Consider the following 15205-nt stretch of genomic DNA (forward strand, 5'->3'; position numbering starts at 1 on the left):
TAGGTTGCATGAAAAATCAATTTTTGTTCAATTTCCCAAACCGAGTTCGGCTAAAGGATGCTATATGCTTCCTCGATTGCGTCCTAACACCGGGTAGATATAATCTTCGGAGATATCTTCATCTTGTCAGATGTACGTCTTAGCCTAGCTGATTCTGTCAAGAGATTGATAATCTCCCACAAAATTGATTGACAGAGCACGTGGTTACGCTGAAAGCTTAACGGACATTATGTCTAAGGAGTACGTATCTGCTACGAGAACACCGAGAATGACAATGGTGACAGGCCCAAGGCCAGCAGATTGCACCGTACACAGCAGTCTCTCTCAGGATACATTTCTCATTTGTTAAATCATTACGATAGTGGCAGGTTTGTCGCACACATGGAAGGACCGCTTTCCACTTCTATTTGTTCTACGCAATGTAAGTGCAGGTAGGCTCATCTGTCATGCGGCTTGATGCAATGAACCCTGAAGGTCACCGAATAAACGCATTCCGAGATGCGCATGGCCATGTTATGTTGGAGCATCGCGAGAATTTCGTCGTTGTGGCACCCGCATTCAGAACAGCATGACATAGATCGTCATTTACATGTTCTATAGTGAACGTTTCATGAGAAGCGCTGAACGGAACTAGGGAATGGTGGCGGCCAGTGGGTAAATCTGACAGCCGTCACTTGGGAAGGCAGAGCAGTGTTTAGTACCTAATTCCTTTCTATACACCTGGTTGCTGTATTAAGTCGAACAGGGCATCGCATCACTCTTAGGACACAATGTTATGCATGTGAAATAATTAGCTCAGGTGGATTGAAATCTTCATTCCCGCTAATATCATGAGCGGCATACAGCGGCAAAGCAAAAGCTTTGTGCCTAAGAAGCAGGTAAAAATCGCGGCTGGGAAAAACCATAAATATATAGATGAAAAATGGTTACATTGTCCAGTGATACGTTTGTGGATTGCCTCATTCGATATTACGGTTGCGAAAGAAGCAAATAAAAGCACAGTTTTATAATGTAGTATACTGAGACAATTTTAGGGCGTGCTTATCAAATAATAACTATTCAATACCTACAAAATGAGATCGATGGCTCTATTCAGTTGGAGGCTCTCCAAAGTAGCTGTCAGTTGTTCGCGAACTACTACCGACCGTCATGCCTAAAACATGTGCTCCGAAAAAACGCTGGTAGAAATACTGACCTAATACGTACTTGTCGCACAGTTTACTTCACATTCCGTATAACCACGAAATCCCCCTGATTGTGATAAACGGTACTCAGAAGCCAATGGCTAAGTGATCATTGATAATGCCGTCAAAATTATGCGCTGCTCTCAGCTTCTTTTAATCGTTATACTGAAACGTGTATGTAGTGAAGAAGCGTGATACCAGCTCAACAAACACCGTTACTCAAGTCCTCAGGCTGGGTCCTTGTGTAAGCGACTATCCTTATCAAAGGACTCAGTGAAATGGGCAGGTCGGTATTTTTTCGAAAGTCCGCTCGACCGGTATGCCTGCTTATAAGACCAGCTCGATTGTGACTCAGCAATCTACATACTCGACAAGTTCAGAGAAGAACATAATCTTACTGGAATACCTTCTGTGAGCCCCCACAAATAACACGTATTAGTGAAGAAGATCGTCGTTGCCACGATACACGGTACAATAGCAGGACATAAACTCAAAAACTCTTCTAGCAGTCAAGGCTGTGCGCCTACGAAGCGTCTATCATATAGAAGAGTCCCAGAACAGATACATACGGATGCAAGAATGGATTGTTTGAAAAAGGCTACTAGTTATGACTACTAAGCGCACATGTTTTCTTCAAACGAAACACAAAGTCAAAGAATGGCAAGAAAAAGGCATAGCATTACATACAGAAAGTTGTTTTGAGTGGGTACTCAGTAGATCTGTTGGCGACGCTCGTTGTGTACCTACTCCCATATATTGAAATTTTATTCCATATTTTTGATTTATCGAAAATAACGCTCAGTCCACTAAAAGCAAAAATTACAGTGTGATGCATGCTGATGATCGAAATCAATTTCTTGTTGGAAATTAACTCGGCGACTACTTACGATAGGTATATACATATTGAATGGGAAGATAATAATTAAGCCTGTTGGAAGTTAATCACCATATTATAGTGAAGGGTCAAATTCATTTATTGTCTTGCACAGTAATTCTTCAACTTAGTGAACGTCGTTAGCGGCGTTGTCTTCTGATAAAGGTTCCATACATTTTGCCAACATCCGAGCGAACCGCTGACCTAACAGACGACTCAGACAATGGCTTTTGGCCGTGGTTAGGATCACGCCACACTTCGGTCCGTAGTAGAACGCGCCTTCTGCTCAGTCAGGTGTTCAATCGCCGTTAGCATGGGACAGGAAACTCCAAACCCACATGTAACTTTCCATAGTGTTCTGGTTACTACAAATGAAGCAGCCGCATAGGCAAAAGAAACAACAAGGTTGAAATATTTTATATAGAACCATCAATTGGTCGAGGTCTCAAATAATCCCGCTACTTAAAATATTAATAATAGTTATATTTTGAACGCAGTAAAACATAGGAGATTTTCCAAACCGAGGTAGATTTCTCTGTGCGCCAGCTTTTTACTTCTACATGAGTACGATTTACACTAATTACAGATATCCTTCATCTCTATGAATATATTAAAACAAAAAAAAACTATAATGAGCGGAAGTACTTCTAGATCGTATTGCATTCTATAGCAAGCACGCTTTACGAGTTCATCTGATCAAAAATGCCGGCAGCGTTCAAAACGACAACCTCAAATACTCGTGTTTGAACCGAAAAAGCTAAGCTTCTTTAAAACGGCCGTGACGGGAAGAGACCAAATAGTTGGTTAAAATAATGGTTCGCGACTTAGCTTGTGGAATACAAAACACACGCACTTATTTACGTAAAGGCGTTATTTACAACATCTTTTATTTTTTGACGCTCATAAGGCAAAGAAGGAATCCATGGAATTAGATTTCATTAATTCAAAACTACCTGTGTCACGTATGAAGAATTTTAGCTTTGGGAACACATCTGGTAGCTAGAACATCTGATCGTCATGGTATAACGCTTATTCACGCCTATACCAGCCTATTCGACTGGTTTCAACTAACTGTTCCTCGGAAAACGTTGACACCAGTCCAGCAAAGATAACTGGGAAAAAAAAATCAATAATTCGTATTTATAGGTCAGCGTCGTTAACCCATGCGTTTTGAGAGTGCTTACCTACTAGTATGGATAGAACAACAGAGTAATGAGGCTGCTGTCGTAGGGAACTTTGAAATCTTATTAGTCATCGCGGCACAAAGTTAGTCAGAATGACGCAAGGTAGATACGGCGCCACCTACATGGGGCGTTCGAACCGCTAGGCGTTAGGGTCACATTAGAACCGGTGCGCTTTTAACAAGACGACCGGCATCACCATGATCGTCTCATAGGTCAAGTAAGGACTGAGGAAGGAACCAGTTTCTATCCCTGGAGCGCAATAGTCACCACAAGTCATACAGCCGCCCGTGTTCTACAATGCAGCAAGCAACAAATGGGCGTTTTTTTGAAAACAACAAACGACTATACGCCTATAGAAGCTAAAGCATTTTTGTCACTTGCTTTCGAATCATTGCGTCCTTGGAACAGGGTCGGCAAAGAGTTCCATAATATGACCTTAAAAGCAGTTTAAACTCTACAGCTCTTCTGCAATCGTCCGTTATTATTATGCCGTATACCATAAAGTACATATAAGACAGTAACCGACTAAGTCGGAACTGTTACTGGGCGTTTGATTGTGTGTAATCACATGCTTTAATGACAGTATAACAATATTTTTTTTGCAACAAATTGGTATGGAAAACGAATAAAAACAAAGCTATTAAGTAATAGCGTAAAGTTAACGAAAACTAACCAGTGAAGCTCAACTGACCTCTCAGAGTCTCAGAGAACGATTTCAGCTAACAAAGCTGTATTCTAAGGGTACGTTTAGATGGTGTTCCTAATCTACTAGTCATTCCAGCGTAAACTTTTCGAACACTCGGCTATTCGGAGGAATTTGTCACAGAGAACCCTACGGCCTTCGCTCTCAGGTATAGATATCCCAATTAAGGCAGCTGGTACATTAGCTAATTGCAACCCTGAACTGGGACCCTGCCAAGTGGAACTGCAATCAGCATGACAACCAAATTCGTTAGAGACACCATTCAGCCTTCGAGATAAAAGTCTCTTGCTATAGCACTCTGTCTAACTGTGTAAGGCAGCATATCTTATTCTTCCCGTCACGGCGTCAACTTTTGTCAGATTACGTGCGGTCATCTAAGGAGAGCTAAAGGCTTTCTGAAAACGACCTCATAGGTCTGGAATGTGCCTGTATTTATTCCATCGATGGTGCATTCTAGCTTACACATCACTAAGTATAGCATGACGTATGCTATATGAACGAGCTGAATTATGTTCGAATCCAGTACATGTTACTCGAGAGATTTAAACTCGCAGCCAAACAAATCAGTTGTAAAATTCAATCGGTCTTTTTATAGGACCTTGCGCGTAGATCACTTTAAGACTAAACTCTCATCGCGAATACGTGCCCCTGCAGAACGACACATCAACTGACAGATACAATCTATTTATCCTAACTCAATCACTATACTTTGCTTGGCGGATAGCTTTAGCCGAACGGGACCCACTTCGATAATTGGTCCATATGGAAATTTTGCTTATGAGTTTATAGTTACATTAACTCTGTCTAATCAAAACAATCACTACTATTGTAGGTAACCTCAAATTGTCCTTATGATCTTAGTTGTTGTATTTATTGGAAACCACGCTACTCCAGAATTCATTTAGCTCATTATAATTTCATCTTCTCCTTCGTGAAACGTCGTTCCATTCGACGATACCTTTCTCAGTATCCGGTGGCCGACCACCATTTCTGTCGCTGACTTCGTCTGTAGTCAAAGTCATCGTAACTCCGTAATTGGCCACACACTTAACAATAAACACACAGACACTAAGGAACACTTAATTCTGAAATTATTTTAGACGTCTGTCGTGCATAATCCACTAAAACACAGAATAGTTAGTGAATGGATAAACAGCCCCTTTCAGTAAATGTACTCCTGTATAGCAGGAACTACCAGCCAACGGCAAAATGAATCTGATTTACTTCAGAAGATTTCACCACCTTATTTTGCAAGATGTAGGGCGTTTGTAATCGCGATCTTATGATTACGTGTGTACCATGTGTGTGCGTTTTAAACCTAGACTATATCCATATACAACGAAGGCGTCTGCAATTTCTTCATTGATCCGAAAACATCCGCAAACCAACACATATTGTTCAGTGGCTGCAGCAAAACATATGGACTGATAAACACAAAAGGGTTTGTATGCAGGGACAATGCTGCCAGTACAACGCAAGCCCACGGCGCTCAATGAGCTTCGGTTCTAAACGCTTTCTCGAGATCGCTAGAATCACCTTGTTTTTATTTTAAGCACTCTAAAGATCAGGCAGTTTCCGCTGGACACGCCCTGAGTCTGCGGTGCCGTCACTACTACAACTACCATGACGATCAGAGCGATAACACGATGAACAGACAAGCTACGTCTTTGTTGTTTAGCCCGATGTCACGTGCAATCCTCTGTCACTACGTTCGTTCGCCGTTGATTCTGTTTTCGTCGCCATCACCGTTACCGCTACCATGAACACTACTACAGTCGCTAGTCTCTAGCAAAGTTGCAGCAGGCAACGACTGACGCTTTCCCGAAGAACATCAAGTTGCGCCAACAAGCCGGCATGATTCGACTACGCCACGCTCCCTACCCCCAACCGACCAGTTAGCGACTTGCAAAACAGCACAGCAAAAGCGTCAGACGCCAGCCAGCCAGCCAGGCCGTGCGTCCGCCCGCTGCTTACGATACCATATACACGCCTATGGGCAATCAACTATGTTAGCTGAAGTGATATTAGGAGAGTTTCCTTGCATTTTCCCAGTCCTCACCGTCACAGCAATAGTCTTAATAGATACTGATATTGATATCAGCATTATGGAAGGAATAATACGATTGCTATTATCGAAAAGGCCATCCATAACATCAGTAACAGCGGCGGCGGCGGCAGCGGTAATAGCGATGGCGATGGCGGTGGCGGTGGTGGCGGCGGCGGCGGCGGCAGCAGCAGCAACGGCGGCGGCTTCCAGAAGTCTCCATCGACTACGGTAATCCGTTCGCTTTGCTCCCTAGTATGACTGTTTTTTCGTAATCTCTTAAGCTGTCTATGATGCCGAGCACATAACTGTTCTGTGTGCTTATCTTGGCGCGCACGTTTCCTGTTCATCCTAGGTCATCTTGTTGTATGGTTCAATAGCTCTCATTAGTCTATTGACCATGAGGATTATTAGCAAGTGGCAAAATTGACCCGCCACACTCTCAGCTACCTAAGCCACTTGTAGCAGCAGTAAACATCGACAGCAAATCGGCAATGACTCCTCGTGTTGTAGCGGTTTGATTAGTGGTACACCGTCCATATCCACTTTGACCAAAGGCTAACAACGTCTATCAATTCATCAAGGAACCGCCAAGCGAGACCAACAGCGTCAACTCGGTCATTCTTCTTTGGCCTCTGACGACGCTTTCGGTATAGCCTGTTGTTCCTCAATGTTCGGCGAAGCAAAATAGTCGAAAGTTTCCGTCAGCGAAGCAGCAACTGCTCAGCATCGGCTCTACATCGGTCGCTTTGCTTTGCTGACTACAGATGCGTATAGAAGTATAGTGTACTATAGTGTATAGTGCATTACTCTCAGCTACCACACTTGCGATTCGTAAAGCTAGTAAAAACAAAGCTGATGGAAAGTCAACAGAATAGCCAAATAAATGACTTAAAACGATGTCACTATCATCAAATATGACGTCAAGTTGTCAAGTACATGGTTGAAAACCATGTATCGATTTTGACCAACAATTGCTAACACAGGTCTTTGGTAGAGCAGACGCCTCGCATGACCCAGCCATTTCATAATCTAGGTCAACCCCGGTTTCACAGTCTTGAACAATCGCAAAACTGACTCAAGTGGTATCACGGCTCAATGTTAGTATTACGACTAACGAGAAGAAAATACTATGCACACATCGGATATTTTCCCTTTCAATTATAATATATTCTGGTTTCCCGTATCGATCTACGTGAATGTAGTTTCGTATCGGACATACGCCAACGGGTGGCAAGTGATAACCGACGGAACATCGACTCCAGATGCTTCAGGTGAGATGGCAGCCTGGCTGTCGCTAAGCAGCAGCCTTTATTTGCGCAACCACAAGTATATAATTATTATTATCGCGATACGTACAGTAAAGCACCGACGTTATGGTTGATGTTGTTCTGGTAGCGCCGTTATCGCTGAATAACATACGTATCACCCGAACCCGAACAAAATGCAAGGTGACGTTACCTTAACCAAGATAGTACCCACTAGCTAAAGCTCTATACACTTCTAAATAATTGCTTTAGCATCTAAACTAGGCGCTGGTGTTTTTTTTTTTCGAATTGTTATAATCGTATGTATTATAAGAACGTACTATGTGCCTATGGGCACCTATATTTACACTAGGTAAGAGCTGCTAAACAATCAAAGCCGGAAGATAGTACTCCCTCCATTTTGCAAAAATCGCGTCTGACTGAATATTCTATTAAAGCAAAGCGTGAAAGTTCAGCCAATATCGAGGCCAATCAATGAAGACTTCGACGATAAAAAGAAGAAAAAAGGACTGGTGGCGCCACCGGTGACTTTAAACGGCAAACAACTTTTGCTGGGGATGTGAATATGACAAACACAGAAGGCTTGAAGTGACCCGCCAATGGTTCAACAGCGTTTCGTACTCGTTGGTCGCTCCTGGTGTTCCGTTCGTTAATAGCACCTTGTACGCTGCCACTAGCGTCGCTACTAGCAGGCGCGACATATGTATTGAACAGTTGGATCGGTAAGAGATCCGAGAAATCATCAACAAAATTTTTTAGAGCAGTGGCTCGCAGTAGTGTTTCGAAGTTTTATACTTTTCTCTGTGGATGGGCGAGTAGAAAACTCATCGAAGTCTGGACTTCCCCATGTAATAAGAAGTGCCCGACCACTTTATCTATTGAAAGTAAGGGGCAATGGTGAAGCTCAACCAGCAGAAGTGGCTAGTCCATTGTGACCGTGGCATTGTAAAACTACATGCCCCTTCTTCCTCTGATGCAATTCATTCTATGCAAATTCTTGGTTTGAGCTGAGTCGCAGAGCATTTGTGCCTTAGGTTTAGGTATAGTTGGACTCCATGCAGCGGCTAATGTCTTCACTATCATAGAGATTTCTTCATCGTACCTGCTGTGCCTAAAACGCAAGACATGTTAAATTCCTGATAGCCAAAAACATAAGGGACAGAGTAGCAGTTATTTAATATCCACTAACAAAGAACGTACTGATGTTCCGCATAGGCATTCATGCTGCTGCATAAGTTATCAGCACTAGATTTCTTTAATAAACTCAGGTGAGCACAAAATGAACCTAAAGTTGCTGTAAAGGCAGAAACGTCCTGCAAAAAACGTCCGTAGAATGATATGTGCGTTGAAAGGAAAAAAGCTCATAGCAGCATTAAATTACCTTTTCTTTCTTTCTTTCTATACATTTCTATTTACGGCGTCCGATATACAGAAACAGCTATAATCAAACGTAGCGAACCGTAACGTCACCGTCACCTTTCGTTTAATTCAATGACGAGCCCATTGTCTATCCTTTAATGGAATTAAAAAGCAAAATTTTAATATTCATTATTAGGCCAAATATTTTTTTAGAAGAAACACTATTCCCACTGAATGCTGTTGGATGAAGTAACAGTTACGCCATACTTTACGCTAAAGATGCTTGCAGTGACGCTGTACGTTGTCGTTTTTGTAACTGGGCAGTGACTTCGGCGCCGTCGCAACTGTAGTCGGAGTTCCTGCGCCTTCAACGGTCACAGTTTTTTTACCACAGCAAATGCAGCCACCCAATAAGTTGAAAGCACTGAGGATGCATTTACGTTTCCAATATTGCAGGTTCCCCGCTTTTCTTTTATTCTGTTACCCTCTGCTCGCGTGTCCCGGATACATATGAATGTTTGAACCGTTCCTTTCTTCATCGCATGGATACAGGAACAACCCACTGCACAGTTCGCAATCACGGAGGCAACAACAGCAAACATCGCTCGCATTGCCCGGCCTGATGTTTGTTCCATTAGTTCATAGGAGAACTATGTTGCACGACCAGGCAAGCACAGGGAATAAGAGCGAGGGAAAATAGAAAGTTGTACCGCATTGCGCTGGATTATCTAAATTGCAGTTATCCGATATCTGCTGTACCTATTGACCATTTAGTGTCGTTGTTGTTCGCAATAGCAAACTAATGGTAAAACAGAAGGCACGCAACTACCGCTACGAAATGAGGTCAATTTTATTGAAGTTGGCCTTCTTTAGGTAGTCTGAAATATAAAAGCATGCACACATAGAAGTGCATGCTAGCATTGTAGCATTTGCAAAAGCCTTCAAGTAGCCCCACTCCACCGACAGTTGCTTAATAAGGATGGCAACTGCTCCTGCTAGTCGCTCCAGCTGGTTCTCGTCATAGTCGTCGTCACTATTATCAGCTTTGCTGCAGTTATTGCTGTTATTACCCCCATCAGCGGTGCGCTTTACAGCTGTCTATGAAAAACACAGACAGACAGACAGACAGAGCGTCTAGCTGCTAACCACGATGGCCTTTGGCCTACTGACCATTTTGAGTCGATGCTGTCGACGTTGCACAATTTTCTGACCACCAGCGCAAGGCTGCTATCGGTAGTTCTACTGCCGCCGCCATTATTCGCTACGTTAGCGTTGTGCTTTTGTTTCAACTGCCAACCGGCCGGCCAGTCGGCTATTCTTTAGGCAGTAATAGTAGAAAACATTTCCCGTGCCCTCGTTCCTTCTTTCTTTCTTTCTTTCTCTATTGCATTTCTTCGCACTAACAGTTAGCCAGTCCAGTGAAACGGCCCTTGTGATCATTGTCGCTTACCCCTTCGGATCTTTTTTACGACTTCAGTGATTCGATGCCATCGGCAGCAGTCTTTTACAACGAGAGTGACACCAGCATAAGTAGCGATAGCTAAACCTGCTTTGACACAGTCAGCCACAAAGAACCTGCCATATTATTTATCTAAAGTCAGACAGACCGCTAGACAATTACATAGCAGTGTCATGGTTGTTAATACTCTTGGTCTTGTGCGCTTAACCTTAGCTGACTATTGAGACTATTGCTTGCTTAGTATAATGTTGCCGATATTGATAAAACGTACTTCGAATGACGAGATGGTCCGTTGTTTATCTTGATTGATCTACTTGATATCAAACGGGTCGAAACGAAATAATGGGGACAGGACCAAGTTCCAGGTTTATCATGTGTCTTCGCAGGACACAGAATTCCATTTATTACATTTTGGCAACAACACATTTGTTCTGGAGCAGCTGTTTCTTTCTGGAGAATAAATTGTTCCCGACAATTCTTTTCAAGGGACTAAATGCGGTTACTCAGCAATCAGTCGTATACGATTCTAGATTTACGCATATTTATTCGCTCGGCGTATCAATATAAAATAAATATAGTTATTTCTACTACGAATCACCTTTAGGTAAAGGTCTAATCTAAAACCCATATTTGTTATAGGCCATCCCATTCAATCGACTGAGCGCTAGAAAATCTAGAAAACTAGAAAAGAATATAGAATATCACACCTACTTCCAGAAGAATTGCTTTGTTAGATGATGCTGACATAAAAACCTGTTAAAGACAAAACAAGTCGTCTCGGCCACGAGAATGTCCAGCCGTCCAAATGCTGACCCATGTGTTAAGAGTTTGCATTGAACAATAGATAACGTTATTATCCATATAGTACCGATTAACATGCAGCAATTTCAAACTAGTTGCGAGTTTTTGTAATTTTCTTTTTATAATAATATATATATATATATATAATATAGTAATAATTTTATAATTGTAGCTTCAGTACACTGTCTGTGTCAAATTAGGCGGATTTCTAATTCCGCTTTCCAGATGCGAACAATATATAATATAGTGCTGTCAGGGAATATGGCTTTCACATCGTCAATGTAAGGTCGGAGATTTTGAAGAAACACACATTTTTAAAAAGATAGTCAACGCTCGATCCATGAAATAAATATCGACGAATTTGCTACATTCAGGCTCTAAGACTGAAAATCTCTAGATCTTATCTTGTAACACATAAGCGAATACAAGATTATCGACATGATATAGAAACTAGTTCCTGTACTGTGTATTCTATAGAGCTGAGCTAAAAAAAGAATGTATCAGTCCGCATTGATGAAGGTCAATATATAAAAAGAAGCCTGTTTAACTTTCAACCTCACATAGTACTTTCGAGAAGGAAATATAGTTGAGTCTCAAGCAACCACCAACAGGCTAACATGATAATTTTACATTTCGAACCTTAAACAAGCATTTCTCTATTACTTTAAGCCGTCTCAGTCACTACATATCGTAATCGTAAACGTGGCGGGCGTATTCATCTTATTTTACTAAGTGATAATAACATATAAATAGCAGATTTTAATGCCAGAGTCCAAAAGTTGTGTAAATTCGTCGGGGAGATGATATCGAACCTGTGCCAATAGCGAAGACCCAAGATGATCTAATGAAAATATTGATCTGAAACTAGAGAGCAGTTGATTAACCCGTAATCTGCTTCACGGTCTCGATATTATTAAAGGGAAACTCAAGTTTCTAGGAACAGCACACAGATGTTACGTAAACTAAAAACCAACTTTGGTCGTGAATATCAATGATCTGTCAGTTAGCTGCATGCTGTCGAGGCTGATGAAAGCCAGCCTGCTCGCTGAAACCTTTGCTAGTAGAGCAAAGAATTGCTTCATTGGTCTAGTATTTTTTTAGTTGCTAAGTGTATAATCAAGTGAGCGTGGTCGTACTGGGAGCCAGTAGCCCGACGGAAAGCTGATCGGCGGCGGTACCGGACGTAAAACTCGGTACCGTTGAGTGCGTTAATCTGCGTGCTATACAGTGGCAAGCTCGCTCGCCTAGATGGCCGAACTTGGTTCAGGCATGTCGCCAAAACGAATCGGCCAAAAAAGTCCTTTTACGACCAAAATAAACCGGCAACAGGACATCCTCAAAAGGAATTTGTTAGGTTAAAAAAAGTTGTAACATGTTTTTTTCTGACAAAATCTGGTGACAGAAAGGTAATAACTGACACAGTTACAAGAAGGTGTTCTAATGCAAGAAAACAATGTGTCCCGTACGTTGGATTCTTGACAAAGTATCGGTCATTTTCTTCTATAGATTGTTTTTTAAAGTCACATATTTCAGGTAATAGGAATCGCGCCGGACAAAGCTGACATTAGTAGTACATTTGCTAAATTGAATGTATTGCTTCTATTCAGACTGACGATAGTTCGCTTTGAAGAAGTGCAAAATTTCTGTTATATTTTACAATTGTAATAGAGGCATAAATGCTGCTTAGGCCCATGAAAAATGTGTGCTGTTTATAGTCAAGGTACGTTATTGAAAGAAACACCTTAAAGATGATTCTATTATTTTCGTTCTGAACATAACGATGTTCCTCGTAGTAATCAACCAGTTACGGAAAAAGTTAACGAAACTTAAGCAAGACCAACACATGAGCAACTGGACGTCGCTGAAGAACTAAATAACTACAGGTAAGCAGTGTTAATCCACTTAAAAAAAACGTCGATGTTTGGATGCCATGTAAATTGAGGCTACACAATTCACTATATCGTATGTCCGTCAGCAAAGTTCCATAAAAGCGCCGCGAAACCCGGTTACTTCTAAATCCAAGCACAATATTATTGCACATATGACAATAATGTGCTGCACAGCCCAGACTGGCGCCAAAGAAGATGATACTACGACTTGCTGACATCGAATGAATTCGGACCTCTACTGTTTACAATGAGCCACTGAAAATAATTGAATGGAACTAGTGAAGAGAAAAGGCGTCGTCTTCCACCATGACGATGTCAATTCGTATACATATTTAGCTATCCGCCAAGAAGCATAATAATCTGGATAGAGAACCCACTGCATCCGCCCCGTTGCCCAAATTTGATATCATCAGACTACAATCTCTTTCGGTCTATGCAAATAATGTTAATTTGGTTCCAAAGGAGGCTCATAAACATCACTGGTCATGATTTTTTGCCCAAACTTTTACGATTAAAGTTTTATAGTGATGAAACTATGTTATTACAAGAAAAATCGCACAAGGTCATCGATCAAAATAGTGCATATTTAGCATAGTGAAAAATATAAAAATACGCTCTTTAGTTTTGCATTGCTCCAACTGTATTCATACAAACGAGTTATAATAAAAACAAATGGCTATAATAAAATTATCAATAGGATATAGACTGCTCACAGATACTTTACCCAGCAACGTAATAACGTATGAAAAAAAACTCGGTTGTATGTGTACAGACAGGCCTTCCACTCTCTGCCGATGGCTTATCCCATTCAGCAATAATTCACTCATACAGATATTACAACCGTGTATACCTAACCACTGTCCCCCTAAAATCCCCTAAAAAGGCAAGTAAACTCGCTAAATTAAATCTCTCTTTCTTCGCTTGCTTCTCAAAGGCCCAAGGTCTGTCCTGACTCTATTGGGTACTGATGTGTTACGTCTAATTGTTTACTTTGTACATTTTTTTTTGCACTAAACAATGTTCATTTGCTGGCTATTGAGTCCCAGCAGGAAGCATGCCTCGAAGATAAAGAGTTCACGGCGGCGTAGCTTCAATGAATAGTGCCAAATTCAGTCGCTGCTATCTGCCAACACGGTTTCCAGTTACATAGTCATCTTATATATAGTATTCAGTAGCTGAAGTGGGGAAATGGGTTCACGGAGTAAAAAAAGTGGGGCAGGAATCGATGTATGAAAATAGGTCAAACTCGACCATGCATATTTTCTAGTAGAGATATCAACTGAGCTACGATAATCGAACGGTGCACACCGGTTAACCCCGCCAGCTCGCCTTTTTTGATAACGTGTCGTATGTGGAATCACTAATATTGTTTTACTTGATTGTGCAATTTCTTATTGATTGAACAGCCGTACGTCGCTGTCCTCGCCTCACAACAACCTCACTTAAAATTCAGTGACTGTGTTAATTATCTAATAGACTACACATTGCAATGTATTTTTTCAGGACATTCTAAATAGCGCTAGGTATAAAGAAGGGAGAGTGAACGGTCCTATCTCAGCATTAACTGTTCATCTGTCAGCCACAGCCCTTACTTCGGAACAAATTACTTATCGAGGCGGAAATTGCGTATTTGACTCTGTTGACAGATGTAAACTTGGTAACCCTTTGTGGTAACACACGCTCTTAAAAATGCCCCTCAGCATTCGCGAGTCAAATAAAATTAATGGAATAAGATGCATACTAATATATGCTCAAGGCTATGCAATGTAAATTTGCTTTCGGAGCCATATCTGTATGGTATAAACCTAGATCTAACTTCTGGATAATTATTGGCGTTATTCGTGTATTATCCTCAAAAAGAAATAGAACCCATACATAGAATCGAAGTAAACGCGGTTGCTAAAGTATTATGGGTTATATAAGCGGCTATCCATACAGTACCTATCCGACACCTATATTTGGAGCCCAAAGTAAGGCTAATCTATTGCGATCTGAACAAAATGATGACAATACAGTTGTAGAGATCGTACATAACACAGCAATGCAATAGCATAAAACACTTGATAATCAGCAAAAGAAAGCAATGATGAAAAAAAGCCACTACGCATCAACCAAATTTTCATTTCAACCTAAATCTCATCGCCTTTTTTTCGTTACGCAGCTTGTTGGTGTTTTTAGAGAAATAAAAAAGAAACACGAGCGCCGAGAGCTATACAAAAAATTAGGCACTGAGTCAGTCTGTCAATTTGCTCTAGCATTCTCAGCCTGTCATAAATTAATCACGACTGAGCGTAATACCCTTTTACTATGAGGTTGAGTTCAAAAAGCCCAGCTGATCCTTGCTGTTGCTCCGGTAGCTAGCAGACTCTCCGATAAGGTAGCTTCGATAAATCCGGAAAGCTTTCGCCAAAAAGACAGGAGAATTTCAACATATCAGCGC

General features: G+C 41.4%; 1 protein-coding gene across 21 annotated transcripts in view; it reads right to left on the bottom strand.

The window, feature by feature from the left end:
- LOC111261529 (uncharacterized) overlaps positions 1 to 15205 on the bottom strand; it is a 292892-nt gene that overhangs the window by 263121 nt on the left and 14566 nt on the right. For 7 of the 21 annotated variants that reach the window (XR_015311554.1, XR_015311561.1, XR_015311552.1 and 4 more), the window contains one exon: positions 2107 to 2423. The exons of 11 other annotated variants lie outside the window; for them this stretch is intronic. Coding sequence is in view for 1 of the 10 variants with exons in the window: in XM_086968746.1 (XP_086824872.1) it covers positions 2421 to 2423 (3 nt within the window). In the remaining 9 variants the exon portion in view is untranslated. Of the gene's footprint in view, positions 1 to 2106; positions 2424 to 3011; positions 3171 to 4903; positions 6008 to 15205 lie in introns of those variants that run through there. 3 more of the 21 variants (XR_002681073.2, XR_002681057.2, XR_002681047.2) reach the window with 3 other exon arrangements.

This window comes from Varroa jacobsoni, unplaced genomic scaffold (assembly GCF_002532875.2).
Source record: "Varroa jacobsoni isolate VJ856 unplaced genomic scaffold, vjacob_1.0 scaffold_565, whole genome shotgun sequence".
NCBI lineage: Eukaryota > Metazoa > Arthropoda > Arachnida > Mesostigmata > Varroidae > Varroa > Varroa jacobsoni.